Raw genomic sequence first — 25,389 nt, forward strand, 5'->3', positions numbered from 1 at the left:
TATTATGATGACATGATTTTCAGTCTTGAGAGATTAACGTATTAATTATAGATTTACATAAGTCTAAAGGGTATATCTGTAATTTACTAAAGGACCGTGGCTATTTCTTGGTGGGAGCACAGACTTATTCTGAAACCGACCTGACCAAATCATCACCTCGCAGCCTTTCAAAACCCAACCGACCGCCGGCGACCAACGGTAATAAACTACCTTCCCGCGCTTTAACGATTACATCCCTTCACTCACAATCATCCTCCTCCAATGGCGGATTCAGGGGACAGCGAGTTCCCGCTATGGAATTTCCATCAAAACTCCCCGCTTTTCACCGACGACAATATTCTCAGTTTCATGGCCAATATCAAACCCACCGCCGCTGAACTAATCGCCAACTCCGCCGCCAATGACCAAAAATTCCCACCGCCCTCTTCCACTTCCGGCGAAGCTGAGATAGAGTACTGGAGTTCTACTGTACTCGACCCCTCCAGTTATCACTGCTTCCCCGGCGAAACCCATTTTCCAAATCCTGGTTATGGCGGCGACGGCGGTGGTTACAGTAGTACCCAATTTTCGATCACCCCTGAAATTCACACCTTTCAACCCATCACTTGTAGTTGCTGCTTAATCCTCAGAGAAATCGTTCATACAAATGGTTAGTTCTTCAATTATTATGTCTTGTTTTTTCCCCTTTTCCGACAGGACAATTCCATGCTCTGTTTCTTAGTGAAATTCCTCCATTGAAGGTATTAATACGAGAAAGCTCGAGATACATGGAAGATTCGGAATATTGTGGCATGCAATTCTGCAAGAAACTTTTCCGACAAATCCTTCAAACATCAACCAGTACAAAATGTTTGAGTAAGCTCGATCGAATACTCTGTTTATTTATTTAAAAAGCTTTAATCTAATGAACAATGGATGTGTATCAGTTTCTCGAAGAAGGGGACGGACGAAGTGAAGCAGTTCATAATGCAGCATTATTTGAACCAAATGTTTGATGAGTACACAGCTATACCTGAGCCATTGTCGGATTTTTATGATGTTTTGTGCATTGGATTGGATTGGAATGATGAAAGCCCTCTGTTATCGCCGCATAATTACTCTCAACCACTCCCGCTCGACCCAGGTTCTTGTTTCCCTTCTTCTTATGAAATTTTCGACTGGACTTTTGTTTACTGGTTCATGGCGGCAGTTGTAGAGAGAGACGACGATGAAGAAGAGAGAGAAGATCAAATGGAAATGGATCAACAGCCTGATCAGTCGCCGGAATTGGGTCGCTGGCGAGTTCCCCAAACACCACTTGCAAGACAGGTCAGTAAAAATCCTCATTAAAGCAAGCAATTCGTAAAAACAGAGCAAAACAGAGTAAAACAGAGTAAACAGAGAGCTCTGTTTTTTTGAATCGTAACAGAGGCAGAGAGCAGGTAGAATGACGGTGAACGATTTGAAAGAATATCTTCACCTTCCAATCAGTGAAGCAGCCAAGAAGATGAACCTCTGTCTCACCGTCGTTAAGAAAATCTGCCGCCGCAGTGGGCTCCGCCGCTGGCCTTACAGAAAGGTCCCTTCTTTTTCCTTGTTCTTCCATTTTCCTCCCCAGAAGTTTCCATTTTTACGGTTGTTTTCATGGAAACAAAACTGGGTTTTATAGGTGAAGAGTTATCAGAGGAAGATGGGAGCTTTGGGGATGAGATTGAGATCTAGAGATGCTGAAACGAGGGCCAGAGCCGAGGCTGAAATGGACAGGCTGCGCCAAGAGCTCGCTCAGTTTTGTGCTGGAATTGTACCTGGTTAAAACGTCGTCGTTTTTGTTATTTTTCCGATTTTTATTTATTTATTTATTTATTTTTGTGAGCTTTTTGTAATTTAATAAAATAGTGATATTAGCTAAGCATTGACAGATCCCAAGTAGTAATAAAGAAATTGAAACCACCGAACTCCCAGACGTAAAGTCCTAAAATCCCACACTCTTGATATGTTCGAAACATATTCAAGAAATAATAATCAGATCCAATGTCACAACTTTCTTGAATTTAAGCTCAAAAACTCGAACCCAATACATCTCACAACTGATCTTTCGAGATCTCGAAAATGAGTAGTCTTCCAACGGTCGTTTGTGTGAAAAGAGTGAAGCAAGAAGCTATGGAGGATTGGGACGAGACGATGCCATTACCGGGCGATGTAATTGAAGGTGTTGCTGAAGACAACGACGAGGAGCTGTTCGTTTCGACGAAGATCAAGGCTGATCTCAGTTCGCATCTTGCTAAGATCAGCCAGCAGTTTGAGGTTGTGTGGCTGAAGGTTAAGCGTGGAGATGCCACGCTTAAGCTTCGAGCACGTATCGTACAAGAGAAGACGTCGATTTTGCTTAGGAAGTTCACTGTTGGAGCTGCAACCGACGATCGACATGTTGTGGTACTCGGTGATCTCACCTTTGACCAGTGCAATGAACTGCAGGGTGGGTTAGTTTTACTCCATTGTTGTTCTGTAAGTGGCAGCTTGAAATGTAACAGAGTTTGATGTTGCAGAAATGAGTAGAAGAATATCAAACCCGGATGGTGCAGAATTCAACAGAAGAGGTGTGAAGTATGAATGGAGCAAAAAACTCGACCTGCATCTACCCGATCATCGTTCTTCGGTCATAAGCTCCATCCTGTTCGTGCCACTGCGCGGAGAGCACTCCATGGAGACCACGACTAGCCGGTGTATGGCCTGGTTCTGTGCTGCAGTTTCTTCAGGAGCGCCTCTTGTCTTTGTCAATATTCAATCAGAACAGATAGTTAATGTAACTCAGGTAATACCCGTTCGCATGATCGTTGACAATCCCATCTGCAAATCGGATGTCGAAGCTCATTAGTGCGGTTTAAATTTTTGTTCTTATGAAGGACAAAACTCGAAAAACAGGAAAAGAATCATGGTGGAGCAAGCAACAAAACAACACTCCAAACCTGAAGGTTGTGCATGGGATAAGGCTATGGTTTCTTCCTGGAGTATCAGAAGTTCCACTCGAAATGGTTCCTGCATCAGGAGAAGTTCGTTTCGGAATGGATATCCAACGAACCGATGAGGTATTTAAAGATCCATTTTACACGCCATATACGTATCGAGTTCAAAAACTTGGAGAACTGATGCCATTTTGATGCAACAGGGGTTCATCAGTGTCAGCGCGGTGACAAAAGGCTCCGCAGCGGACCGTTGTGGGCTTGGAAGCCTCTTGGAAGAAGCAAAGACAACCAACCATCTCTTGTTGATAGCTCGATTGGAAGGAAAGAGCGTAATCCCATCGAACGTAAGCTCTACCGGACTAATTCACTGCTGCGACCAAGCCGAGATACGAAGCACTCTTGTATCTGCAATGGATAGAATGGACAGCGTGAGACTCCATATCATGGCTTTACCTGATGGGTCCGATGCTCAGGCAAATGAAACGTCTAATAAGCTTCGAACAACCCGAAATTTTTTCCCTTAAACGAACATCACTCGAATCCTCACATTCAATATAATGTAATTCCTGTTGTATGAAAATGTTTGTAAAATAGATGGTACTTGAAAATGGTGTTAATTTTGTGTTCATATAAGTCATCAGACAGACATCAAACAGATTTCGACAAACAAGACACTATTGGATTTCTTGAACAAAAACTAGGAAGGACTTTCATGTCTTGTAAACTTACCAGCTAGTAGCCATACAGAACAGACAAGCCATAACGTTTTTGTTTTTCTGTTTTTTATTTATGTTTTAGAAAAAACTCGAATCACTAACACGAAACAAGAAACAAGAAACATGATATGTATGACGTTATCAAGCAGGCCGTCCATTCTCATGCAAACATCCTCTCCACAACGTTCTGTTTTGGCTTGACGAATGCAACATTAATGAAAGTACGACTACCCACGGAGTCTAAGTGGTTCGAGACATTTTTATTTTCACGTAAAAAGTCGAAATAAAAGACAGAAAGATGAGAGAGTTCACCTGTTGAGAGATAGGTAGGCCTGCAACACTTCCTAAGGACCTTAAAAGGATGACCCACTGTTGCTATTATAGAAGGAAAGCAAATAGAATGCGAACCGAACACTGAATCCACATCTCTCACCCTGCAGACCGAATCATCAAACCATAGCCCGTGTTTGCTTGTTTTGTTCTCATCTGCATATGAAAGGAGAAGAAAGAAAAGAAATAATAAGTATCAATTCGAACAAACAGCGACAAATATAATTACAGAACATCAACATGAGTAGTTAAATGTTAGCGGTGCGAGTTTATGAACATTCGAAAATTTCTCCAGTTCCTGTTAAATCTCCCAAGATAAAACTTAATAATCTATAAGCATTGTTCTTGGAACTGGACAGATTGTGAACGACGCCTACCAATGGATTAGTCGGGTAGGCCATGAGCACGAGGTAACGATTTTCAATAGTAGAATTCCTCGCCCATCATCTTCCCAGAATCAAACTCTAAACATTCCCAACAACAAAATTTGACTCTTAGAAGTTGAACTACTAAAAGAACGATTAAAGAACTCGAATGTTGACAGTCGATTATATTTCTTATTAGCACGAACATTTGTACAAGAGAAATGAAAGGGAAAAAAATGAATTTCCTTATTGTTGAGGTATGACCACTACATGTTTCCATGCCATATTCAATATGATCTTGAATAAAGTTCACCAGAAAAAAGATAAAGAAAAGGGCATTACATTATCTGCCTCTAGGAATATATCCAAGCCAATGTAATCCAGCTAAGGCGATCAGCTCAAGCAATCTTGGTTCTTAGCAGATAGCCGTTTGAGAAACTCATAGGTCGTGATCATGGTGGTGGCCGACATAGCCATTGACGCCCACCTTGGCCCGAGCCCTCTGTAACAGGCATTCAACCCACCTTCCTTCATCAAGTTTCTTACGGTCTGCAATGCCGTTAGGGGTCGTCTTTGACCATTTTCTTCTCCATCCAAAACTTGCAATCTAGTCTTGATGGTATCTAGAGGCATTGTTATGATAGCAGAAACCCCACTGGCCAAGGCTGCACTCAAGCCCTGAATAGCCACTGTTGCCTTAGAATCTGGTTTAAAGGCATACCCGGCAGTATTAAAACTCTCATCCTTCTTACTATTGTAGTAGCCTAAACCACTCCAAATAAGCCTGTGAGCTACAGAGTAAGAAGCCCACCAAACAGCATTTGATGGAGCATATGTCAAGATTGATATCCCAAATCCTCTATATAATCCTCGAAAACCATCCGCATAAACGATCTTTCGAAACGCGTCAATACCATTCTTATAGACGCAAGAATTAAGGTTTTTAGCACTGTTATTGCAGCCCTGAACCATTAGTCTTTGGCTCACAACATCTATAGGAGTCCAGACCAATTGAGCAGCCATAGCCGAGCTCAACCCAGCAGCTCCATTAGCTATAGCCATGGCTGTGGTGTCTGAGAAGCCTAATCTAACCGTTGCACTACCAACGCCACTCTTGGTAACTTCAAGAGCTGTCATGTAAAAGGCTCGAGCTGGGATAGTTCCCATTAAAGAGGTTCCAAACCCTCTGTAAAACCCTCTTAAACCTTCATGGCGCATGATAGAATATGACATGTTAAAGCTTGATAGCTTAGTAGCAGAAACCTGAAGCCGAGTTTTCAAAACAACAATAGGGTAAAGAGCAGTTGATACACCTGAAAATAAAGCAGCACCCAGAAAAAAGAATTTGGATTTGTCTAACATATCCCAATCAATCTCTGCTGGAATATGAATTTCTGAAGTCGATTCATCCTCCGCTGCATTCAGGCTCATCTTAGCCAGTTCTAAAGCTAATACAAAACTACCCCAGAAACCAGAAACCAGATAAACCCTTTTCCTTCTCTAAACTATGTAACAACAATGAAATACAGAAAACACCCAAATGAAAGGGATCGTCAGAATCAAAAGGGAGATCAGAAGCTGACCTACAAGAGATTATAACAGTAGTAATTGGAACAAATATGTTTTTTCAGGCAATAAATTGAAAGATACGACTCATCTCACCATGGATTCCAATACGATCATGGCAGTAAAGCCCAAGAAAACACAAACCCAGATAGAAAAAACCACTAAAATAAAAAAGGAGCAAAACCCAGAACTCAGAGTGGAAAATTGAAAGCGAAAACGGAGGCGAGAGCTGAAGGGAGGAAGAAAAAACAAGATTTATGGAGTTTCGCGAGGGTTTTGAAGATCGAGGAGGGAGGACACGTGTCCATCACCATGTCGAGGTCATTTTTAGATATGAGGCTCTTTTAATAACAAACCCAAAAGGGTTTTTGTACCCTCCATGATTCTGTGGGTTATCCATTTGGGTTTTGGTGTCTTCCGCTGCTTCCATTGTCTCTTCCAAGTTGACGCTTCCATTAACAAAAATCACCCAATTCTTTACAATAGACCCATCAAAATGCAGAAGTCAGATCATTAGTGTTCTTATTTCTTTCGTCTTCTTTATTGTTTTCTGCAAATCTTATTGAAATCCCCATTTTTGGTTGGTGAAGAAGCAGGGTTCAGGCAACAGACCCAGATGAGCCCATAGTTTTTCCTCTGACACAATCATAAGTCTTAATTTTCGTCACTCCAGTTGACGGCTTCGTTTTTGTTGCTCAATCCATTTGCAAATCCATGGTCGGTTTTTGGACGATTTAAGGAAACCATTGGCTCTTGCCTCTTGGTTCACTAAATACATTACGGCGAGGAAAGAATGTGACGCGTTTTATTGAAATTGGGACGGTGTTGCCTCAGGCCCATTTTAACTGATCCGTTCCGGAAGCCCATTACGCACGTTTGCTCTATGGGGCCGGGTATTGGGGTTGGGCTTTGATTCTTATGTGTCAAAATGTTTTCGGCCGGTTACTCTACACGTCATACCAGGTCAAAAGGCCACGTGGAGATAATTTCATAGATGGACTATCCACGTGTGTAGCATCGTGTAAAGATAAATCCACCGAATATTTTGCCACCGAATACTTCCACTGTGGCACATTAAAACCATCTCCTCTGGCTCCTCTCAAACTCTACCCTAAAGAATATTATATTTAAATTAATATTCATTATTATTATTTTTTTATTTTTTTTTTTGTAAGAGTTCGAAGCCTGATAATGTGAATGTGAGATCTCATATCGATGAGGAAAGAACAAACATTCGGCATAGAAACCTCTCCCTAACAAGACGCATTTTAAGAACTAAAATCCTAAGAAACTTACAAAACGAACTAAAATCCTAAGAAACTTACAAAACATTCTTTATAAGAGCGTAGGAATCTCTTCACAGCAGACAAATCTACGAAACATTCTTTACAAAGAGTGGAAACCTCTTCCTGAACGTTTCAAAAATCTTGAGTGAAAATCTAAGACAAAATACACTCGCGGGTATTTCTTATTTTTATTTATTTTAATTACTTTACTTTAAAGAAATTATATGTATAATATTAAAATATAGACATAAATTAGACATTTGTTTCGCTAAATGCAGATCCCAACCATTATATAAACCCAAGACGCGCCCGTTTGAACCCAGACGGTCACACCACCATCACCAAAAAAGAGAAATGGAGTTAGCCAGAATGGGGTTAGACCCAATATTCCTGAATGCCCTCCATGACCTTCTGGACTTCACTGATGAGGCAGGGCAGAGCACCCACCACGGGCCGTCACGCGCCTTCGTGAGGGACGCAAAGGCGATGGCGGCGACTCCAGCCGATGTGGTAGAATATCCAAACGCCTACCAATTCTCCATCGACATGCCTGGCCTCAAAATGGACCAAATCAAGGTCCAAATCGAGGACAACCAGTTGATTGTGACCGGCGAGAGGAAGAGAGAAAGTGAAAAGGTTAAGGAAGGGAAATACGTGACAATGGAGAGGAGGCTGGGCAAATACTTGAAGAAATTTGTGCTGCCGGAGGCCGCCGACGTTGACAAAGTATCGGCGGCGTACCAGGACGGAGTGCTGTCGGTCACGGTGGAGAAGAAGCCGCCGCCAGAGCCCAAAAATGCCAAGACTATTGAGGTTCGTGTGGGACAAGATTGATCGTATGAATGAGCCTTGTTTTGTTTTGGTTTGTAATATAATGCGACTTTTGTATGGTGTTTTGTTTGGTTTGTTTTTATGGTGTTTTGTTTGGTTTGTTTTTGCCTATTGTTCATAATGTAATAATGTTTACAATAAATTTAGACTATGAACCCTCATAAATATTTATAGGGCCAAAACTTATACTATCGGGCCTTGTCAGTTCTACCTTACCTTGGTTGGGGAGAAGAACCAAACCTCGGTTGGGGAGAAGAACCAAACCTCCTAGGGTGCAATCTGCTCTTAGCCCCTTCTTAGCCCCTTTTAAACACTTTAAGAGGAGGGAAAGAACAAAAAGAACAATATCTACTAGGTGGACTTGAACCATTATAAATGGTATCAAAGCCAAACATTAGACAATGTGCCAACGAGAAGGGATAGACACGAGGGACATGCCTCAAGCCCCTCGAGTGAATTTAGTGGAGACCCACATCGATAGAATGGGAGAAAGGAACGAGTGTCAGAAGGATGCGGGCCCGAATGGATAGGATGGAACAAATTACTAATTAGGAAAACCAAATAAAATGCTGCTTATGGAATATTCTGTCACATTCTAGAACTCAGACGAGAATGCAACCGAAGCTCCTGGAACGTCCTTCCAATTCTTCGCTATCCTTCCAGAAAATTCATCTCTTTTCACACAACACACACCTATAAATAACCAATCCAATCGCTCTCCCTTACCCACACCAAAACAGCTCTACCAGATCATCTTTTACAACCAAAATCTCCTTCGCAACAACATTTCCCTGAGCATCAAACATTTCTCCAGTTAACAAGCGAAAGATGGATCTAAGAATCATGGGCTTAGACTCCCCAATCTTCTCCACCCTCCACCATGTTATGGATCTCGTTGATGAGGCCGACAAGTCGTTCAATGCCCCGACGCGAACCTACGTCAGGGATGCCAAGGCCATGGCAGCCACTCCGGCCGACATCAAGGAGTATCCAAATTCCTACGTTTTCGTCGTCGACATGCCAGGGCTGAAGGTTGGCGACATCAAGGTTCAGGTTGAGGACGACAATGTGCTACTGATAAGTGGCGAGAGGAAGAGGGAGGAGGAGAAAGAAGGGGCGAAGTATGTGAGGATGGAGAGGAGAGTTGGGAAGTTAATGAGGAAATTTGTGTTGCCGGAAAATGCCAACGTTGATGCCATCTCAGCGGTTTGTCAGGATGGTGTGCTCACTGTGACTGTCCAAAAGTTGCCACCACCTGAGCCCAAGAAGCCCAAGGTGGTTGAGGTCAAGGTCAATTGATGGGTTTGGTTCATGAGTAAGAAGCCCAAGGTGGTTGAGGTCAAGGTCAATTGATGGGTTTGGTTCATGAGTTTTCAGAATATGGCGCCCTGCTGGTTTTCTCTTTTATCTTTTAATTTTCTTCGTTTTTGGTGGTGTTTTGTGTGGTAATGTCTGTAATGTGGGTTGCCTCTGTAGTGTGTGCTTGATGGTTTATGTCAATGAATATTTACAGGTTTCATCAGAAATGTTAATCTTTTACTACTGTGCTGTGTGATTTGTTTCTCCAAAGCTAAGCAGAATTCTAGACTTGAAAATAACAATAAAAACCTAGGCAAGAATTGTAATTTCAACTAACCTGGGCGGAGATGCTGAAGAATCCAACTGGTTCCTACAGATAAACCGAACAAATGTGTTGATACTTACCGCCTGCAAAAATTGGGAGACCACGCCGCTGCCACAGTGGGAACATTTACCAGCTGATTATCAGTACACCATGGCAAAAGGTTAGATGTTTGCCTTCTACCTACTTGAGGCAATTAGAAATTGCGAAGTGTTCCGATCTATAAGCAATGATGGCGGAGCCATTATTTACTACCATCGTTTTGTCAAAACCTAGGGAGCAATGGGATTGTGTCTTGTAAAGGCTTAAAGCTATAATGCTCGGCTAATCCAACCTCTAAGCGGTCACCATTTTTTAAATGAGAAAAGAAAAAATACTACAATGACAGTATTAGTTTTAGTTATTATTCGCCATGGGCTTGAAGAAAATATAATCACTTTGGAGTAGAGCAAAACTAACTTTGGATAATGAAGGATCTTCTGGATTGAGATCAAGGAAATCCCCCTGCAAAACTACTATATCTTGCACCAAGGTTGAGGACAATCAACGTAACATACATGTAAGATCTCACGTCAGATAGGAAGGAGAATGTAACATTTTTTATAAGAGTGTGGAAACCTCTTCTTAACAAACACCTTACAGGGAAGCCCAAAAGGGAAAATCTAAATAGAACAATACCTGCCAGCAATAAATTTGGGCCGTTACAAATGGTATAAAAGTTAGACACCAAGTTATATGCCAGCAAGGAGGTTGAGTCCCGAAGGGGTTTGGATTGGGGGTCTCACACCGATTAGAGAAGGGAACGAGTGCTATCAAGGAGGCTTAGCTCCAAAGGGGGTTGAATTGGGGGGTCTCACATCAATTGGAGAATGGAACAAGTGCCAGCGAGTACGCTAGGCCCCTAAGGAGGGTGGATTGTGAGATCCCACATCGGTTGGGGAGGAGAACGAAATATTCTTTATAAGGGTGTGGAAACCTCTCCCTAGCATACGGTTTTAAAAACTTTGAGGGGAAGCCCGAAAGGAAAAGCCCAAAGAAGACAATATCTGCTCATATGCAAAGCCGAATAGAGAAATAATCTAATAATGAAAGGAAGGGAGGATACTAGAAGTGAAAGGAAGGAAGGGATTGAGAAAACGATCTTTGATCGAAAGATGAACTTGGATGGTAAATACAGATGAGATGATCTTACTTCCCATCCTGGCTTGGGATCAAGAGCTACAGCAACCATAGAACTAGCCTTCCCCAACAAACATCAACTCCCTCTTGTTATACAATAACAAGAAAGAACAACAACCCTTGACCTCCAATGCATGCTTTCTAATCAATGAACTGGATAAAACTAGGGACTTACTTGCATGAAGATGCTCCCATTCGCAACCAGAGGATGATCATGTAAATCACTGCTTGGAGGGAGTACCAAGAGGTTAGGAACCATGTCATCCTTCTGTACCTATTTGACATAAAAACCAACACCATTAAGGAATTTTTTTAAGGCATCGTGATGAACTACAGACCATACCAAGAACAAAAGTCGACATACTTTACCTCGCTGCATCCATGATGCATATTTTAAAAGGAGAGACGACTAGGAGGCACTTAGATGAAATGTGCAATAAGTAAAGATAATCCCGTTGCGGCAATTGAACTCCACCCTACTCTACTCTACTGGCATACACATCAACAACATTTAGGAAAGATCTTGGAACTCACTGCATACTTTTTGCCTAATACGTTTATTGCCGTGTGAACATTCATCTTCAAAGTATTCACACGGATAAAACGAGGCCTTGAAACACCTGCCTGCATTGAAGGTTACCTCTTGAGAGATGACTAGGCTTAATAACTAAGTTGGTAGATATCAGCAAAGCAACAAGTTCATACAGAACTCTTACCAGGGCTTCATCACGAGCTATTAAATCTTCAATATCATTTGCTTTTCTATTTGACAGAAGCTGTGTAACCGCAGATTGTGAAGAACTTTGCTGCCGCAAGAGAAACATCTCTGCATCGCCAAATGAAGGAATTTTCTACACACAGATCCCATAAAATATATCCAATCAGCATCAAATGTAAAATAGGCCAGCTGCAGCAGATATATATACAAGTACGGTTCAAAGCCATGCCAAGAGAGTCATTATTGGATATAGACAAACTCATTTCGAGTAAAGGAATTTAAAAGGTCCTGATGGTCAGCACAGAGTTTGAACAACAACAAATCCTCCCCCAATTCGTCCATCTCTCAAATGTTTTCAGAGTCGACACTTTAATGAGAATGCTTTTATGTTAAGATAAGAGACGTGAATAAAATACCTGGCCAAGGAGGATATCATACATGATGATATAAATTAATTCCTTCTGCGTCTACAATAATATTAGACTAATGTTAGTGTATATTTGAAGTGAGCAAGAAATCTATTCAAACAGAATTAGCTAGAACTTGATAAAGTTGTATGAAGCAAATGAACTAGAAACAATCATAGTAAAAGAGCAGCTACAAAGAAGATGAGCGAGTACCTTCCATTTATTGCTCAATAAATCAGCAGCCTCCAGTACATCCTTGATTACAGGGAGGTCTAGTAAAACAGCCAAAGCAACTGAAGCTTTTCAGTTTAACGAGAAAGCTACAAAATAAACTTTAACTTACACAATATCACCAGATTTCAGAGGAGCGAGACAAAATCTAATCAACCAAGATGAGCACAAAATCATTCATATCAAATATGTAGGATTTTCAATTTTTCATCCAATTAATTGCTAGATGCTATCATCCAGTTGGAAACTGCAAGCTAAAACAGTCTGCATTATTTTAGTGAGTTCATATCTAAATACAAAGGAAAATGTGTTAGGAATCACGCTTCTCCAAAATGGTATGATGTAAACTCTTATACCTTTGTTTTTGGTTTCTCCAAAAGGTCTCGTAGCAATGGAGATGTGTTCCTCACTTATAAACCCATGATCAACTCCTTAATTAGCTGATGTGGGATTCCTCTCCTAACAATCTTCAACAATCCTCCCCTCGAACAAAGCACACTATAGAGCCTCACTAAGGCCTATGGAGCCCTCAAACAACCTCCCCTTAATCGAGGCTTGACTCCTTCTCTGAAGTCATCGAACAAAGTTTCTTTGCTCGTCACTTCAGTCACTTTTGATTATACCTTCGAGGCTCACAACTTCTTTGTTCAACATTTAAGGATTCTATTGACATGACTAAGTTAAGAGTACAACTCTTATACCATGTTAGAAATGACAACTCTCCGCAATGGTATGATATTGTCCACTTTGAGCATAAACTCTCGTGGTTTTGCTTTTGATTTCTCCTAAAGGTCTAATACTAGTGGAAGAGATGAGTTCCTTGCTTATAAATGCATGATCAAACTCCTTAATTAGCTGCAGGACTCATCTCTCACCGATCCTCAACAATGTGCAACTAAAACCAATAGTTGTATCGAGAAGTATATGAGAATCTATTTGAAAATCATCTTCAGCATTTAACAAGGTACCCTTCTTATTCCCAACAGATGGAGCATAAACGAGCGACTTGATTTAAGCGACAGCTCGACGTTGATCCTTCAAGAACTCGCGGCAATATCTTCGCCGCAATATCTTCGCCGCCTCTCTCCTCGCGAAATATGCCGAACGCTCCGCGTTGCTCATCCGCCTGTTATCTTCTTTTCCGGCGGCCGATCCTTCGGTTCTGTTGATGCCGCACCTCATGGCTCCGCAGAAGACACACGCACTCTCCCAACTCCAGCAAGACCTTGTGAAGGCACAGAACCAATGAAATGACGTCGTATTACATGACAAAATCCTGGGCCCAAGTCTATTAAATTCCAGCTCATACCTCTTATATTTAATGTTTAGGGTTTCTAAAATTAACTTATATTCAAATTCGTACAAATATATAAAACAAATTTTAATTTTTAAATAATGTATGTTATATTTAATGTTCCTAAAACTAACTTATAGTGTATTTAATGTTTAATGTTTCTAAAACTAACTTATAACGAAATTCGTACAAATATGTAAAACAAAATTTTAATTTTTAATAATTTATTTTATTTTTAGTTGGAAAGTGTGAGACAGATCGAGACTTTGAGTGGTAGTTAGAACAGTGGAGGAAAAGCTAAGGCTAGAAGCCCAATAATTTTGCGAATCAGAGCTTCAGCCACACAGCAATGGCGGAGCTTATTCAGGTGCCTTACGACGTCACTGTCCGTCTTCTAATGGCTTCACTCGAACGGAATTTCTTGCCGGACGCCGTCGTAAGAAGGTTCACCCGCTTGCTACTCGCCTCTCGTATTCGCTCCCAGTTTAAGCCTTCCTCTCAACTCCAACTCTCTGATTTTCTCCACTTTGTGCACGGTAAGTTGCGATTCCATAGCTATTACGTTTCAAGGAGATTGAACTAGGTAACTGGATTTATTGACGGAGGAGCATGTCTACTTTGAATTTGGCGGATTGTCAAATTTCAAGGAGATTGAACTAGTTGATTGTGCCTGTTTCTGCAGCTTTAAGGGAGATGCCAATTGCTATTAAGACTGATAAGCCAAAAGCTCAACATTACGAGCTTCCTACCTCGTTCTTCAAGTTAGTTTTGGGGAAGAATCTCAAGTACAGGTAGTGAAATACTTACGAAGGTCTTACAGAGCGATTGGAAGAGTCTGATTTCTATTCATGTGAATTTTCATTTGCGTTAAGATGACATGAATACGCAGATTCGAAATTAGGACTTGAAAATATTGTGTGATGCATAATGGAACGCTTAGTTTTTCGATCGAAAAAAACCTAGTGTGTATTAAAACAGAGATTTGCAGGTCATTTTGAGTAAGAAGCACAAACAAACAACAAAAAGAGCTTCAAATAGCTTCAAGTTCTCTTAATCTGGTCAATTCACTAGCCCTAACATGATCTGTTGTTGCAGTTCATGCTATTTCAAGGACAAGTCAAGTACCTTGGAGGACGCAGAGGAGGCCATGCTACAAATGTATTGTGAAAGGTCACAACTGAAGGATGGCCACTCTGTTCTTGATGTTGGATGTGGCTGGGGGTCACTTTCGTTGTATATTGCCCAAAATTACAAGAATTGTCAGGTGACTGGAATTTGCAATTCAACCACACAGAAAGATTACATTGAGGAGCAGTGCCGGTAATTAGCTTTGTCTTGTATACCTCGAACTTTCTTTCAGATTTCTTAATAACCATTAAAATTTGATATGTGGTTTCAGGGATCTCCAGCTGAATAATGTCAACATTATTGTTGCAGACATCAGCACTTTTGAAATGGAAGCTGAATATGACAGAATAATTTCCATTGAAATGTTTGAGGTAACTAAATTCCTGATGTAGTTCCATTTTGATACCCACATCCTGAAATGGTTTGAAACTTTATTTGTTTTTACCCGAGAGCAGCATATGAAGAACTACAAGGATCTTCTCAAGAAAATATCAGGCTGGATGAAACAGGATAGTCTCCTCTTTGTTCATCATTTTTGCCATAAAGTCTTTGCCTATCACTTTGAGGTACGGTTGATTCACATTTTTATATACATTGAGGTTTCTTCATGGCTAGAACCTTTATTATTGGTTTGATGCTGTTTGTAGTAGACATCTTGATAAACAGGAAATATTATGTTTTGCTAACCATTTTATGGCCTCGTTGTTTAGGATAAAAATGAAGATGATTGGATTACGAGATACTTCTTCGAAGGCGGCACGATGCCCTCTGCAAATCTACTCCTCTATTTTCAGGTGATACGCCCCCCTGCCCCTGTCAAACCTCACCTTTCCCTAGAATTATCGCCTCATTCATTTAGCTTCGTAACAATCCAAGCTCACTGCTAATAGATATTGTCCGCTATAGCCCGTTATGTATCGTCGTCAGTCACACGATTTTAAAACACGTATGTTAGGGAGAAGTTTCCACACCCATATAAGGAATGTTTTGTTCGCCTCTCCAACCAACGTGGAATCTCACAATCCACTCCCCTTGGAGGCCCAACGTTCTCGCCATCACACCGTCCAATGTCTAGCTCTAATACCATTTGTAACAACCCAAGCTCATCGATAGTAGATATTGTCCCCTTTGAGCTGTTACAAGTTTTCGTTTTTCGGTCTACAGTTCCTGACTGATAAGCATAAGCATTTGTTTTAAACTGTTTGAAAATGCTAGTTTTCGAAACTTATAAAACGAAAAGAAAACGGGGAACTTAGAAAAATGTGTATCTCTCCCGTTCTTTGTGTTCATCTAGATCGAGGGTGCGTTATTGTGTGATCCTAACGATAACTATCTAACCTATCAGGTAAGAGTGTCTAAGATGCACAAATAGATCATCTGTTTGAGAATTTCTACTTATTTTTGCTATTAGTATTGATAGTTATTGTCATTTCTTGCATTCCATCAATGCATACCAGACATTTCACCTTGAGAATTATGACCATCTTGTTTTCATTTGATTTTGAATGTGAGAACTTTATAGTAAAACCACAAGAAGCTTCGAGTTGAGTCGTAACATTTTGCTTGTTCCATACAGGACGACGTGTCGATTGTCGATCATTGGCTTGTGAATGGCAAACACTATTCTCAAACAAGGTACGTACCACCTTACACACATTTGGAGAACATAATATCTTCTCAAGTAAATGTTGAAGTCTCCTTGCGAAATTTGCCTTCATATTTTGAAATTGTGATTAAACACAATTTTAACACATCCTTTGCAGTGAAGAGTGGCTCAAAAGAATGGACAAGAACATAGCTTCAATAAAACCAATCATGGCAACTACTTATGGCAAGGATTCAGCTGTAAAGTGGACTGTTTATTGGAGAACATTCTTCATTGCAGTAGCCGAGTTATTTGGGTACAACAATGGGGAAGAATGGATGGTTTGCCATTTACTATTCAAGAAGAAATGATGCAAAGCAGCAAAGCTTCAATAATCTAAGCGGCCATAAGAACGAGGTGCGAGTTTTATGAACTTGGACTGATTTTCTTCCTTTGAACTTTATGAATTTGGTGAAGCCATATGATCCATAGTTCTTGTAATAAGAGTTTTTGCCATTGCGGTGCAAGAGCTGATTACAATATTTATATTAGTGCTGAATCTGGGTCGGATTATTGGCACCATGAGGAGCCTCTACGACCTTTTTTAGAACGTAATTCGGTGATGAATTGTTTGCACTAAATTTGAATTCAATTGATCTGTAGTCTATGTAGTCTAAATATGCAACTTTCGGGTAGCAGTAAGAGATTCGAAGGTATATATCATAATCAATTGAACAATATCTAAATTAATTATATTTAAATTACAGTTAGATACTACGTTTTATTTTGTCTTTATAATTTTAAAAGTTACCTTATCATTTAATAAATTTTTGTATGTAGGAAACTAAAAGTTAACATACCCAAGTCACAACCATATTCAATTAATATAATTATGGTTTATATACTTTAATTTATTTTGATAAATACAAATATGTTAAATTAATGTAATTGGGGATATTTATTAGGAATATTAGTTAATGTTAATTATTATTTTTTAAATACTTACCATTAATCACCAATTAAATTTATTATTTTATTAATAACTAATTAATTTGTATTAATACTTCTGAATTAATTTTGATTATTTTATTCAATAAACTACTAAAATCATTCAAGATTATCTTAGTTACGTGAAATAAATCATAACTATTTAAAAATATGATATATTTTATGATTAAGAAAATAAATAAATATATATTTAGTACCACAAGAATATAATTAATTGAAAAGATGGAGAATATATACAACAATTATAATAGAGAATATATAGATATTGAGGAATATATTTAGCAACTGTATTATAAATTATTTAAAATAGACTATGTTTTATAATTAAGAATATATAGGACAATTATACTTTATATTATACAAGTTGGTGGGTAAAAAAATTAAATTTATCCTTAATCTTATAATTATTTTTGTCGTGTAATTAATTTTTACTATAAGTAGTTAATGATGGGCACATAATTAAGTTTGACAAATAGAAAAAATAAATCACTAAATAAATATTATAAAATAAATAAATAAAAATTAACAAAAATCCAGCCCTAAACTCGTTTATCTCCATTTTTTAAAATCAAATTTGTAATTTATTATATATATATAAAGAAAAAAAAAAGTAATTATATAAATAAATACAGTCATAGTCTTCATCTCTAGAGTGTTTGAAGTTTCAGATTGAGATTGCCGATTCATTCGCCGATGGATCAATTCAGAAATCAACCGCGGCTCCCGAAATTTGCCGTTCCAAAACGATACGAGATCAGCCTCAAACCGGACCTCTGTCTCTGTAAATTCTCTGGTTCTGTAGCAATCGATGTCGATATCCTTTCCGATACTCGATTTTTGGTGCTCAATGCTGCCGACCTTCATGTCGATGATGCTTCTGTTTCCTTCAAGCATCGGAGCTCCTCCAAGGTATTGAGTCGCTCTCTCTATATGACTTGAGACTCCGCGTTAGGGGCGTTCGAGGATTGTAAGGAAAAAAGTGGAAGAATGAAGGGGAATGATGTGGATTTTTTTTTTTTTTTTTTTTTTTTTTTTTTATGCATGTTTTTCATTCCGTTCTTGATTTGTTTATGTACGTTTATTATTCATTTTCAGCTCTTGAGATGGAAATGGATTTTTACGGTGTTAGATTTCGTAGTTAATGGTCGAGTTTGGAGTATGAACTTCCTACCATGCTCGTTATACTTCTGAAATTTCACGATGGCTGATGCTGTTTTTTGTTTCATTTGAGCATTTCAAGCTTGGAATCAGCAATGATTTCTCAGCTTCTTACTAGGCTATATAAAAATATTAGGATATTATAGAACCCATATAACTGTTTAGTCGACAAAATGTTATGAAAACACGAATTCTATATATTTTCTCACGACAGGTGTTCAGCAATCGTGTGCTTCCTATGAGAATAGGAAAGCTTTTAAAATTTTATTTATGCATTTTCTATTTTATCTGAAATTATTTGACGAACAATTGTTGGGCCAGGTTTTCCAGCCTTCAAGTATTCAAGCTTGTGAAGAGAACCAAATTTTCGTTTTGGAGTTTGCAGAGACGCTACCAACTGGGTCAGGAACATTGTCTATCAATTTCGAAGGAATCTTGAATGATAAAATGAAAGGATTCTATAGAAGGTAATTTTTTTGGCATGTGAGCTTAAGTTCGATGAATGGAAATGAGAAAGATCATATTGCTGGGATGAAAATGTTGGACCTTTATGGATTATGGAAAAAGAGAACTTGATGTTGCAGGGAAATTTGTTAATGGTAAAGGTGTAACTGGTTCTCTTAATAAGTTTTAACTCCTAGCTGTGCACGTCTTAAACTCATAAGAAATATTATTAGTTTTGAGGAATTTGAAGGTTCAAGAAATGATATCATTTTTAGTTCGTAAGAATTTTAAAAAAGATTGTACTTCTCATTCGCATCCAAGTCCTCAAAAGTTTTGATATAGCGATTATATAACTAGCCTGAGTTATAGGAAAGAAAAAGAGAAGATAATTCTTGTAATCATTCATGTTTTCATATGATGAAGAAGGTTTTACGATTCCTAATTTATGGCAAAATTAGAAATAAGTACTATAAAAATAAAAAATAAAAAAAAAAAAAAAAAAAAAAAAAAAAAGATGTCAGCATTTTGGAACAATGGAACTTCAAGAATAAGAGATTGGGAAGGACTTCTTCTTCTTCTTTTTTTCTTTTTTTCCCTCTTTTTTGTATCTTCAAGTTATTCGTTATGTGTTAGTACTTCTACAATGGGCCACTAGCTTGCAGTGTGTTGAACTACACTTATCCCAATCTGTATGGATAATTGTCAGTAATTTCATTTCTTCTGTTGCCTCAATTTCTTAGCAACGGAACAGTGATTACTTTTGCTTCTTTTACTTGAATGATACGAATTTTCTCTTTGTTTCCCAGCACTTATGAGCACAATGGTGAGAAGAAAAATATGGCTGTTACACAATTTGAACCTGTTGATGCTAGACGTTGCTTCCCTTGCTGGGATGAACCTGCTTTTAAGGTGTTAGCATATCTCTTTCCATCTCTCTCCCTTTTTCCCTCTATGGAGATCTAAACCCCTTTAGTTCATCTACTAAAACCTTGAAGTGATTATTCCCATCACCATGTTGAAGCGACACAGAAATAGCACTGCCAAAATTTATCTTAATTTATGTTACTTTTTAGTCACTTGAAATTTGACCTGGTTTCCATTTTTGGTCTGTCGAGTAGGATAGACAATTCAAATTAGAGGAATCATTTTGTGAAGTTTTTTATATTGTTAGATGTGAAAATGTGCTGTCAAGGGAAGTAGATTTCACATTTATAAAAGTACATTTTTAATTGCATTTTCTTGCAATATTAGTTGTTGAAAAGTTTGCCCATTAAATGAGTTATGTTCGTATATTACTTCTAATTTGATAAAATGAATGATGAAATAACTTATTGAGACTAATTTTGGCTTTTAATGAAACTTATGAACTAATTGTACATTTTAATTTAAAGAGAAATTACGCCAAAATTGAGAGAGGCTGGAATGATGTTTAAACCTTTAGCTTATTTCTACCCAATTGGAACTCCTACCTAGTCATTGCTTTAATCTGTTCATTGTTGACAAGCAGGCTACATTCAAAATCACGTTAGATGTACCATCTGAACTAATAGCACTTTCCAACATGCCAATTATTGAAGAAAAAGTGAATGGGCATCTAAAGACGGTTACATATCAAGAATCACCAATTATGTCCACATATTTAGTGGCCATGGTTGTTGGTTTATTTGATTATGTGGAAGATCATACAGCTGATGGTAAAATCATAAATTAGAGTTTCTTATGCATACTGTGGGTACTGTTAATAATAGCTTTAATTGACATCTTAACAGGGGTGAAAGTTCGTGTATACTGTCAAGTTGGAAAGGCAAATCAAGGAAAATTTGCGTTACATGTCGCTGTGAAGACTCTTGACCTATACAAGGAGTATGTTGGTCCATACAGTATTATTCATCCTGTTTAGAAACTTTCTTTATTTTCTTCATAAACAGTGGTTCAACTTCTGCAGATATTTTGCTTGCCCATACTCCCTACCAAAACTCGACATGATTGCAATTCCAGACTTCGCTGCTGGGGCCATGGAAAACTATGGTTTAGTTACCTACAGGGAGACTGCTCTACTTTATGATGATCAGCACTCAGCAGCTGCCAACAAACAGAGGGTGATCTGCATATCCAAGCCTTCTTAAAAACAAAAATTATATTCATAATTTGAATTGGAATGCAATTCCTTGACTTTTTATAATTTTTTATTTTCTCATTGTTAAGGTGGCAACCGTCGTGGCTCATGAACTTGCACACCAATGGTTTGGAAACCTTGTAACTATGGAGTGGTGGACACATTTATGGCTGAATGAAGGATTCGCAACATGGGTATCCCACTTTCATTTAATTTGTCTTTATTTGGAACCCATTGTCGGAGGAAATGCTTATAATTGGTTTTCATTTTATCTCATTTGTGTAGGTGAGTTATTTAGCTACTGATAGCTTGTTTCCAGAATGGAAAGTATGGAATCAATTTCTTGAAGAATCAAATCATGGTCTTACGTTGGATGGTCTTGCTGAATCACATCCTATTGAGGTACACGTGTGACTGGCAGCCGGCAGGCATAGCTTTTTCTTTCTGTTATCTCCTTTGTTGGGTATTCTGTTTGTCTTAATTCAAGGAAAGTCATTCTAGTGTTTCTTGTTCAAGTTAAGGAAGCACTCTTTTCTTTCAGGTTGAGATAAATCATGCCAGTGAGGTTGATGAAATATTTGATGCAATTAGCTATAGAAAAGGTGCATCTGTTATTCGAATGTTACAAAGTTATCTCGGTGCCGAGTGTTTTCAGGTTGTTTACTATTCCTTGTCTAAAAAATTGGATCATTTTGTACCTATTAATCCAATTCGTTGAAGTGGGTTGCTTGATGTGATCAGAAATCACTTGCTTCGTACATTAAAAGGCACAGTTGCTCAAATGCAAAAACTGAAGACTTATGGGCTGCACTTGAGGAGGGGTCTGGTGAACCTGTGAACAAATTAATGAGTTCCTGGACTAAGCAACAAGGATATCCTGTTGTCACAGTCAAAGTGACAGATGAGAAATTGGTGTTTGAGCAGGTCTCTTTGTGTTGGTTTCTGTCATTTGATCAAATTCATCTATGAATTTCTTATGTTAGTTTTAACATTTTATTTTTTGATAAACTCTTGAGGGTTATAATTCATGGATATTGTAATTGGCAGTCAAGATTTTTGTTGAGTGGTTCCTGTGGAGAGGGGCAATGGATTGTTCCCATAACATTGTGTTGTGGCTCCTATGATGTGCGCAAGAATTTTCTGCTGCAAACGAAGACAGAATCTGTTGACATCAAGGAGTTCCTCGGTTGTTCCTTCAGAAAATGGGATGGTGGAAATGATAAATCTTGTGATTGGATAAAGCTTAATGTGGATCAGACTGGTTTCTACCGGGTGAAGTATGACACAGATCTTGCATATAAGCTTAGAAATGCAATAGAAAAAGATCATTTGACTGCAACTGACAGATTTGGTAACTAACATCTTAGCTTTACTCATTTTGATGTCGGTAATAAGGAGTAGCTAAGGTTATTCTTTCTACAGGTATTTTGGATGATGCATTTGCCCTTTCTATGGCTTGCCAGCAATCAGTTACTTCTTTGTTTACCTTAATAAGTGCTTACAGAAAGGAACTTGACTATACTGTGTTATCGAATTTGATCAGTGTAATGTTTTCACCTAGACTCTTTTTTCCTCCAGTTTTTATAGTCATGCATAGGGAGCTTATTCTGGGAAACTATTTTGTAGATAAGCTATAAACTTGAAAAAATTGCGGCTGATGCAATTCCTGAGGCCCTGGTCAACATCAAACAATTTTTCATCAACAATTTCTACTTTGCAGCAGAGTAAGATATTTCATGTGAATTTGTGTGTACTTTTAAATCTTTATAAGCGGCTATGTAGGATTTTTTGGCCATGATTAAAGTTATATGTTTGCATAGCCTAAATAAGATGTCATTAATGGATCTTATTTTATAGTTATCTTGTTTCAGATGCGTGATTTTTTTTTTTTTTTTTTTTTTTTTTTTTTTTTTTTTTGATGGTCAACAAAATAAACGGCACATTTATAATTATGGAAGTATGATAACTGTAGCTTGATCTATTGAATGATGTGCGTTCTTGTTAACAGAAAAACTTCGGGTGTTTTTTCCCTTTGGCTGGGGGGAGTTTATGATATACATATTGTCTTAGATTTAATTGAAATGTTTTGCATTTTCTTTTGTTTCTGCAAATCCTTGTGTTGGTATGAAGAATTCCATATTCTATAAATCTAAATAACCCCAATAGTTGGCACGGAGGTTCTGGATTTTTTTTACTGCTTGCTTTTTTAAAACAAAATTTCTTTTGAATTGGCCAAGATATTATTGGCCGAGGAGACTCTGGCTTAATTTCCCAAATTATGGCCTCTATAACTTTATTGGAAAAATTAGGATTTGATGATTTTCAGGTAAGGTGTACCATTTATATTTTTTTTGAAGTCATGATTTTCAGGTATTGCAACAATATCCTTAGGATATTGAACATCTTAATGAGTGTCTGGATGCCAAATATCTACAAATACAAACTGCATAAAAGTTATCATGCAATCTTTTTGGTTATTTTATTTATATATGCAACTTGATATGTAGAAAACTGGGTTGGGACCCGAAACCAGGCGAAAGCCATCTTGATGCAATGTTGAGAGGAGAAATATTGACGGCTCTTGCTCTGTTCGGTTGTGAATCAACAATAAAAGAAGCGAATAGGCGATTTCATGCATTTTTAGATGACAGAAGTACGCCACTCCTCCCACCTGATATTAGAAAGGTACGCTGGAGGAACATAATGCTGTACAAACAACTAAGCAAGAATCTTACGTTCTTAATCGTCTCATGTTTTCTTTATTATAATGTTTCAGGCTGCGTACGTGGCGGTAATGCAGACAGTCAGTACTAAAAAAAGATCTGGTTACGAATCACTTTTAAGAATTTATAGAGAGACTGATCTTAGCCAGGAGAAAACACGCATTTTAAGTAAATCACATATCATTTTTGGTCAACTAACGAGTTTCCTTGTGTTGTGTGTAATATTCATATGATTACTTCTGTTTCTTTTTAGGTTCCTTGGCATCTTGTCCAGATCCTAACATCATTCTGGAAGTTCTCAACTTTTTGTTGTCGTCTGAGGTACTGTAGTTTCTTCATACAATGACAACCTCTTGCATTTGAGACTCAAAATACTCATTATTTTCACTTGTAGGTTCGTAGTCAAGATGCTGTTTTTGGACTAGGGGTTAATTGGAAAGCACGGGAAACAGCTTGGACATGGCTGAAGGTGATATACTCAATCCTCTCCATTAAGAAGCACTCTATATTATTATTTGATTGGCACTTTTCTCGTAAATATTTATCCTGTTAGCATATCAATCAGAAAGTTCTTACAACAGGGGTGGTTATATCCCAAAGTTGGATGTTGAGGGGGGAAATGAACACAATTTATTCACATTTTGGCCGCCCTTTTGGCCCATGCCTCCTATGCCCACCGCTAGCATATATTGTCCTCTTTGGGCTTTTCCTTTCGGGCTTCCCCTTAAGGTTATTAAAACGCGTCTGTTAGGAGAAGGTTTTCACACCCTTGTAAAGGGTGTTTCATTCTCCTCTCCGTGGGATCTATATTTATAATCAAGCTTTGTAAGGCACTAGTTTCACAATACACATACAGTTTTCTTAGTTTTATTTTTTTTTTATTATTATTTTGAAATTTAGCTTAGAAGTCAGAATGTGTTTTTCAGGAATGTAATGAAAAAAAAGATATAGTTATCAAATAAGACCTGTTTTTTCATTGTTCATATCTCGTGCTCTGTTCCTTCGAAACTATAACAATGAGACAATGTCAACGCAGGCAAAGTGGGAAGAAATCTCAAAAATCTTCGACTCCGGGTTTCTGATCGGACGCTTTGTCAGTGCCACAGTCTCACCGGTTTGTACAGCTCTCTTCTTTCTCTACCACCCTGGTTAGTTCTCGCCTATAACCGATCTATCCTTCATTTTCACCGTCATTTCAGTTTGCGTCGTATGACAAAGCGAAGGAAGTTGAGGAGTTCTTTGCAAGCCGTGTGAAGCCAGGGATAGCCCGAACATTGAAGCAGAGCATCGAGCGTGTTCACATCAATTCAAGATGGGTTCAGAGCGTTCAGAAGGAGCATGATCTTTCTAGAGTTGTACAAGAGCTAGGGTTGGATGAATGCATTTTATCACGTATCACTGAATAGTGAATATGAAGCGTCTTTGAAAGCAAGGCTCCTGCGATGTTATAGTTGTCTCGGTTAGATTTATGAACTTCAATCAATTCCACAACCCCATAGTAATGAAGTGGAATGAAGTTTTTCTTTACTATAATGTTTCCTCCTGACTGCTTGCCCCCAGGAAAACAGCCTTTTACTTTGGTTGCACATTCAATAATTTTAGATAAAGTCGTGCTTCTTCTAAGCTTAATTATGCATATTCTACATTTAGTTCATGCTTATTACATTATTAGATCTTTGCTTAATTTTTGTTGATCCTTAAAATTAATATTATTTAATATGTGTTAGGTCGATCGATTAAT

At 38.3% G+C, this 25,389-nt stretch overlaps 6 protein-coding genes and 1 pseudogene across 11 annotated transcripts; 5 read left to right on the forward strand and 2 right to left on the reverse strand.

The window, feature by feature from the left end:
* Positions 1 to 1,944: 1,944 nt before the first annotated feature.
* LOC147793359 (uncharacterized) lies at positions 1,945 to 6,958 on the reverse strand. 2 transcript variants are annotated; one of them, XM_087121808.1, is made up of 5 exons: positions 4,696 to 6,958; positions 4,366 to 4,452; positions 3,971 to 4,144; positions 2,946 to 3,347; positions 1,945 to 2,826 (listed from the first exon to the last, which is right to left on the reverse strand). In XM_087121808.1, the coding sequence occupies exon 1, from the start codon at positions 5,782 to 5,784 to the stop codon at positions 4,747 to 4,749; it is 1,038 nt and encodes a 345-aa protein (XP_086977934.1). In that variant the 5' UTR covers positions 5,785 to 6,958; the 3' UTR covers positions 1,945 to 2,826; positions 2,946 to 3,347; positions 3,971 to 4,144; positions 4,366 to 4,452; positions 4,696 to 4,746. The 2 variants fall into 2 exon arrangements, with proteins under 2 accessions (XP_086977934.1, XP_023524273.1); XM_023668505.2 differs by lacking the exon at positions 4,366 to 4,452 and having other exon boundaries at positions 4,696 to 6,957.
* Positions 2,089 to 3,500, forward strand: LOC147793360 (uncharacterized; annotated as a pseudogene).
* A 586-nt stretch (positions 6,959 to 7,544) lies between the features above and the next one.
* LOC111788315 (17.1 kDa class II heat shock protein) lies at positions 7,545 to 8,218 on the forward strand. The gene has a single exon (XM_023668643.2). The coding sequence runs from the start codon at positions 7,560 to 7,562 to the stop codon at positions 8,037 to 8,039; it is 480 nt and encodes a 159-aa protein (XP_023524411.2). The 5' UTR covers positions 7,545 to 7,559; the 3' UTR covers positions 8,040 to 8,218.
* A 329-nt stretch (positions 8,219 to 8,547) lies between these two features.
* On the forward strand, positions 8,548 to 9,562 carry LOC111788317 (17.1 kDa class II heat shock protein). Of its 2 annotated transcripts, XM_087121809.1 has the most exons (2): positions 8,548 to 9,311; positions 9,366 to 9,562. In XM_087121809.1, the coding sequence occupies exons 1-2, from the start codon at positions 8,865 to 8,867 to the stop codon at positions 9,387 to 9,389; spliced, it is 471 nt and encodes a 156-aa protein (XP_086977935.1). In that variant the 5' UTR covers positions 8,548 to 8,864; the 3' UTR covers positions 9,390 to 9,562. The 2 variants fall into 2 exon arrangements, with proteins under 2 accessions (XP_086977935.1, XP_023524413.1); XM_023668645.2 differs by having other exon boundaries at positions 8,548 to 9,451.
* Positions 9,563 to 9,667: 105 nt separating this feature from the next.
* LOC111788224 (25S rRNA (cytosine-C(5))-methyltransferase NSUN5) lies at positions 9,668 to 13,517 on the reverse strand. 4 transcript variants are annotated; one of them, XM_087121814.1, is made up of 7 exons: positions 13,161 to 13,517; positions 12,175 to 12,233; positions 11,971 to 12,021; positions 11,553 to 11,687; positions 11,206 to 11,460; positions 11,012 to 11,110; positions 9,668 to 9,768 (listed from the first exon to the last, which is right to left on the reverse strand). In XM_087121814.1, exons 3-5 carry the CDS (start codon positions 11,992 to 11,994, stop codon positions 11,338 to 11,340), a joined length of 282 nt encoding a protein of 93 aa, XP_086977940.1. In that variant the 5' UTR covers positions 11,995 to 12,021; positions 12,175 to 12,233; positions 13,161 to 13,517; the 3' UTR covers positions 9,668 to 9,768; positions 11,012 to 11,110; positions 11,206 to 11,337. The 4 variants fall into 4 exon arrangements, with proteins under 4 accessions (XP_086977940.1, XP_086977939.1, XP_086977937.1 ...); XM_087121813.1 differs by having other exon boundaries at positions 9,668 to 9,793; XM_087121811.1 differs by having other exon boundaries at positions 10,117 to 11,110.
* Positions 13,518 to 13,739: 222 nt separating this feature from the next.
* LOC111788216 (S-adenosyl-L-methionine-dependent methyltransferases superfamily protein) lies at positions 13,740 to 16,861 on the forward strand. The gene is made up of 8 exons (XM_023668493.2): positions 13,740 to 14,022; positions 14,169 to 14,277; positions 14,582 to 14,806; positions 14,886 to 14,985; positions 15,070 to 15,180; positions 15,325 to 15,408; positions 16,191 to 16,249; positions 16,378 to 16,861. Exons 1-8 carry the CDS (start codon positions 13,836 to 13,838, stop codon positions 16,568 to 16,570), a joined length of 1,068 nt encoding a protein of 355 aa, XP_023524261.2. The 5' UTR covers positions 13,740 to 13,835; the 3' UTR covers positions 16,571 to 16,861.
* Positions 16,862 to 17,840: 979 nt separating this feature from the next.
* On the forward strand, positions 17,841 to 25,277 carry APM1 (aminopeptidase M1). The gene is made up of 19 exons (XM_023668299.2): positions 17,841 to 18,116; positions 18,687 to 18,832; positions 19,616 to 19,718; positions 20,317 to 20,503; positions 20,579 to 20,672; positions 20,755 to 20,908; positions 21,015 to 21,119; positions 21,211 to 21,327; positions 21,467 to 21,580; positions 21,667 to 21,849; positions 21,973 to 22,276; positions 22,348 to 22,469; positions 22,552 to 22,649; positions 23,433 to 23,610; positions 23,702 to 23,816; positions 23,902 to 23,969; positions 24,043 to 24,117; positions 24,685 to 24,762; positions 24,848 to 25,277. The coding sequence occupies exons 1-19, from the start codon at positions 17,901 to 17,903 to the stop codon at positions 25,052 to 25,054; spliced, it is 2,664 nt and encodes an 887-aa protein (XP_023524067.2). The 5' UTR covers positions 17,841 to 17,900; the 3' UTR covers positions 25,055 to 25,277.
* The last annotated feature ends 112 nt before the right edge of the window (positions 25,278 to 25,389 follow it).

Source organism: Cucurbita pepo, chromosome 2 (assembly GCF_057944985.1).
Source record: "Cucurbita pepo subsp. pepo isolate OVF chromosome 2, ASM5794498v1, whole genome shotgun sequence".
Classification (NCBI taxonomy): domain Eukaryota; kingdom Viridiplantae; phylum Streptophyta; class Magnoliopsida; order Cucurbitales; family Cucurbitaceae; genus Cucurbita; species Cucurbita pepo.

Bases quoted from the DNA above. Each gene is read 5' to 3' on its own strand.
- LOC111788315 (XM_023668643.2), top strand. From the start codon at position 7,560: ATGGAGTTAGCCAGAATGGGGTTAGACCCAATATTCCTGAATGCCCTC.
- LOC111788224 (XM_087121814.1), bottom strand. From the start codon at position 11,994: ATGTATGATATCCTCCTTGGCCAG. The intron at 11,688-11,970 runs GTATTTTATTCA...ATCTGTGTGTAG, and splicing joins ATGATATCCTCCTTGGCCAG to AAAATTCCTTCATTTGGCGA. The intron at 11,461-11,552 runs GTAAGAGTTCTG...CCTTCAATGCAG, and splicing joins TAGCTCGTGATGAAGCCCTG to GCAGGTGTTTCAAGGCCTCG.
- LOC111788216 (XM_023668493.2), top strand. From the start codon at position 13,836: ATGGCGGAGCTTATTCAGGTGCCTTACGACGTCACTGTCCGTCTTCTA. The intron at 14,278-14,581 runs GTAGTGAAATAC...CTGTTGTTGCAG, and splicing joins GGGAAGAATCTCAAGTACAG to TTCATGCTATTTCAAGGACA. The intron at 16,250-16,377 runs GTACGTACCACC...CATCCTTTGCAG, and splicing joins AAACACTATTCTCAAACAAG to TGAAGAGTGGCTCAAAAGAA.
- LOC111788317 (XM_087121809.1), top strand. From the start codon at position 8,865: ATGGATCTAAGAATCATGGGCTTAGACTCCCCAATCTTCTCCACCCTC. The intron at 9,312-9,365 runs GTGGTTGAGGTC...AAGAAGCCCAAG, and splicing joins CTGAGCCCAAGAAGCCCAAG to GTGGTTGAGGTCAAGGTCAA.
- APM1 (XM_023668299.2), top strand. From the start codon at position 17,901: ATGGATCAATTCAGAAATCAACCGCGGCTCCCGAAATTTGCCGTTCCA. The intron at 22,470-22,551 runs GTAATGTTTTCA...ACTATTTTGTAG, and splicing joins TGTTATCGAATTTGATCAGT to ATAAGCTATAAACTTGAAAA. The intron at 23,970-24,042 runs GTACTGTAGTTT...TTTCACTTGTAG, and splicing joins ACTTTTTGTTGTCGTCTGAG to GTTCGTAGTCAAGATGCTGT.
- LOC147793359 (XM_087121808.1), bottom strand. From the start codon at position 5,784: ATGAGCCTGAATGCAGCGGAGGATGAATCGACTTCAGAAATTCATATT.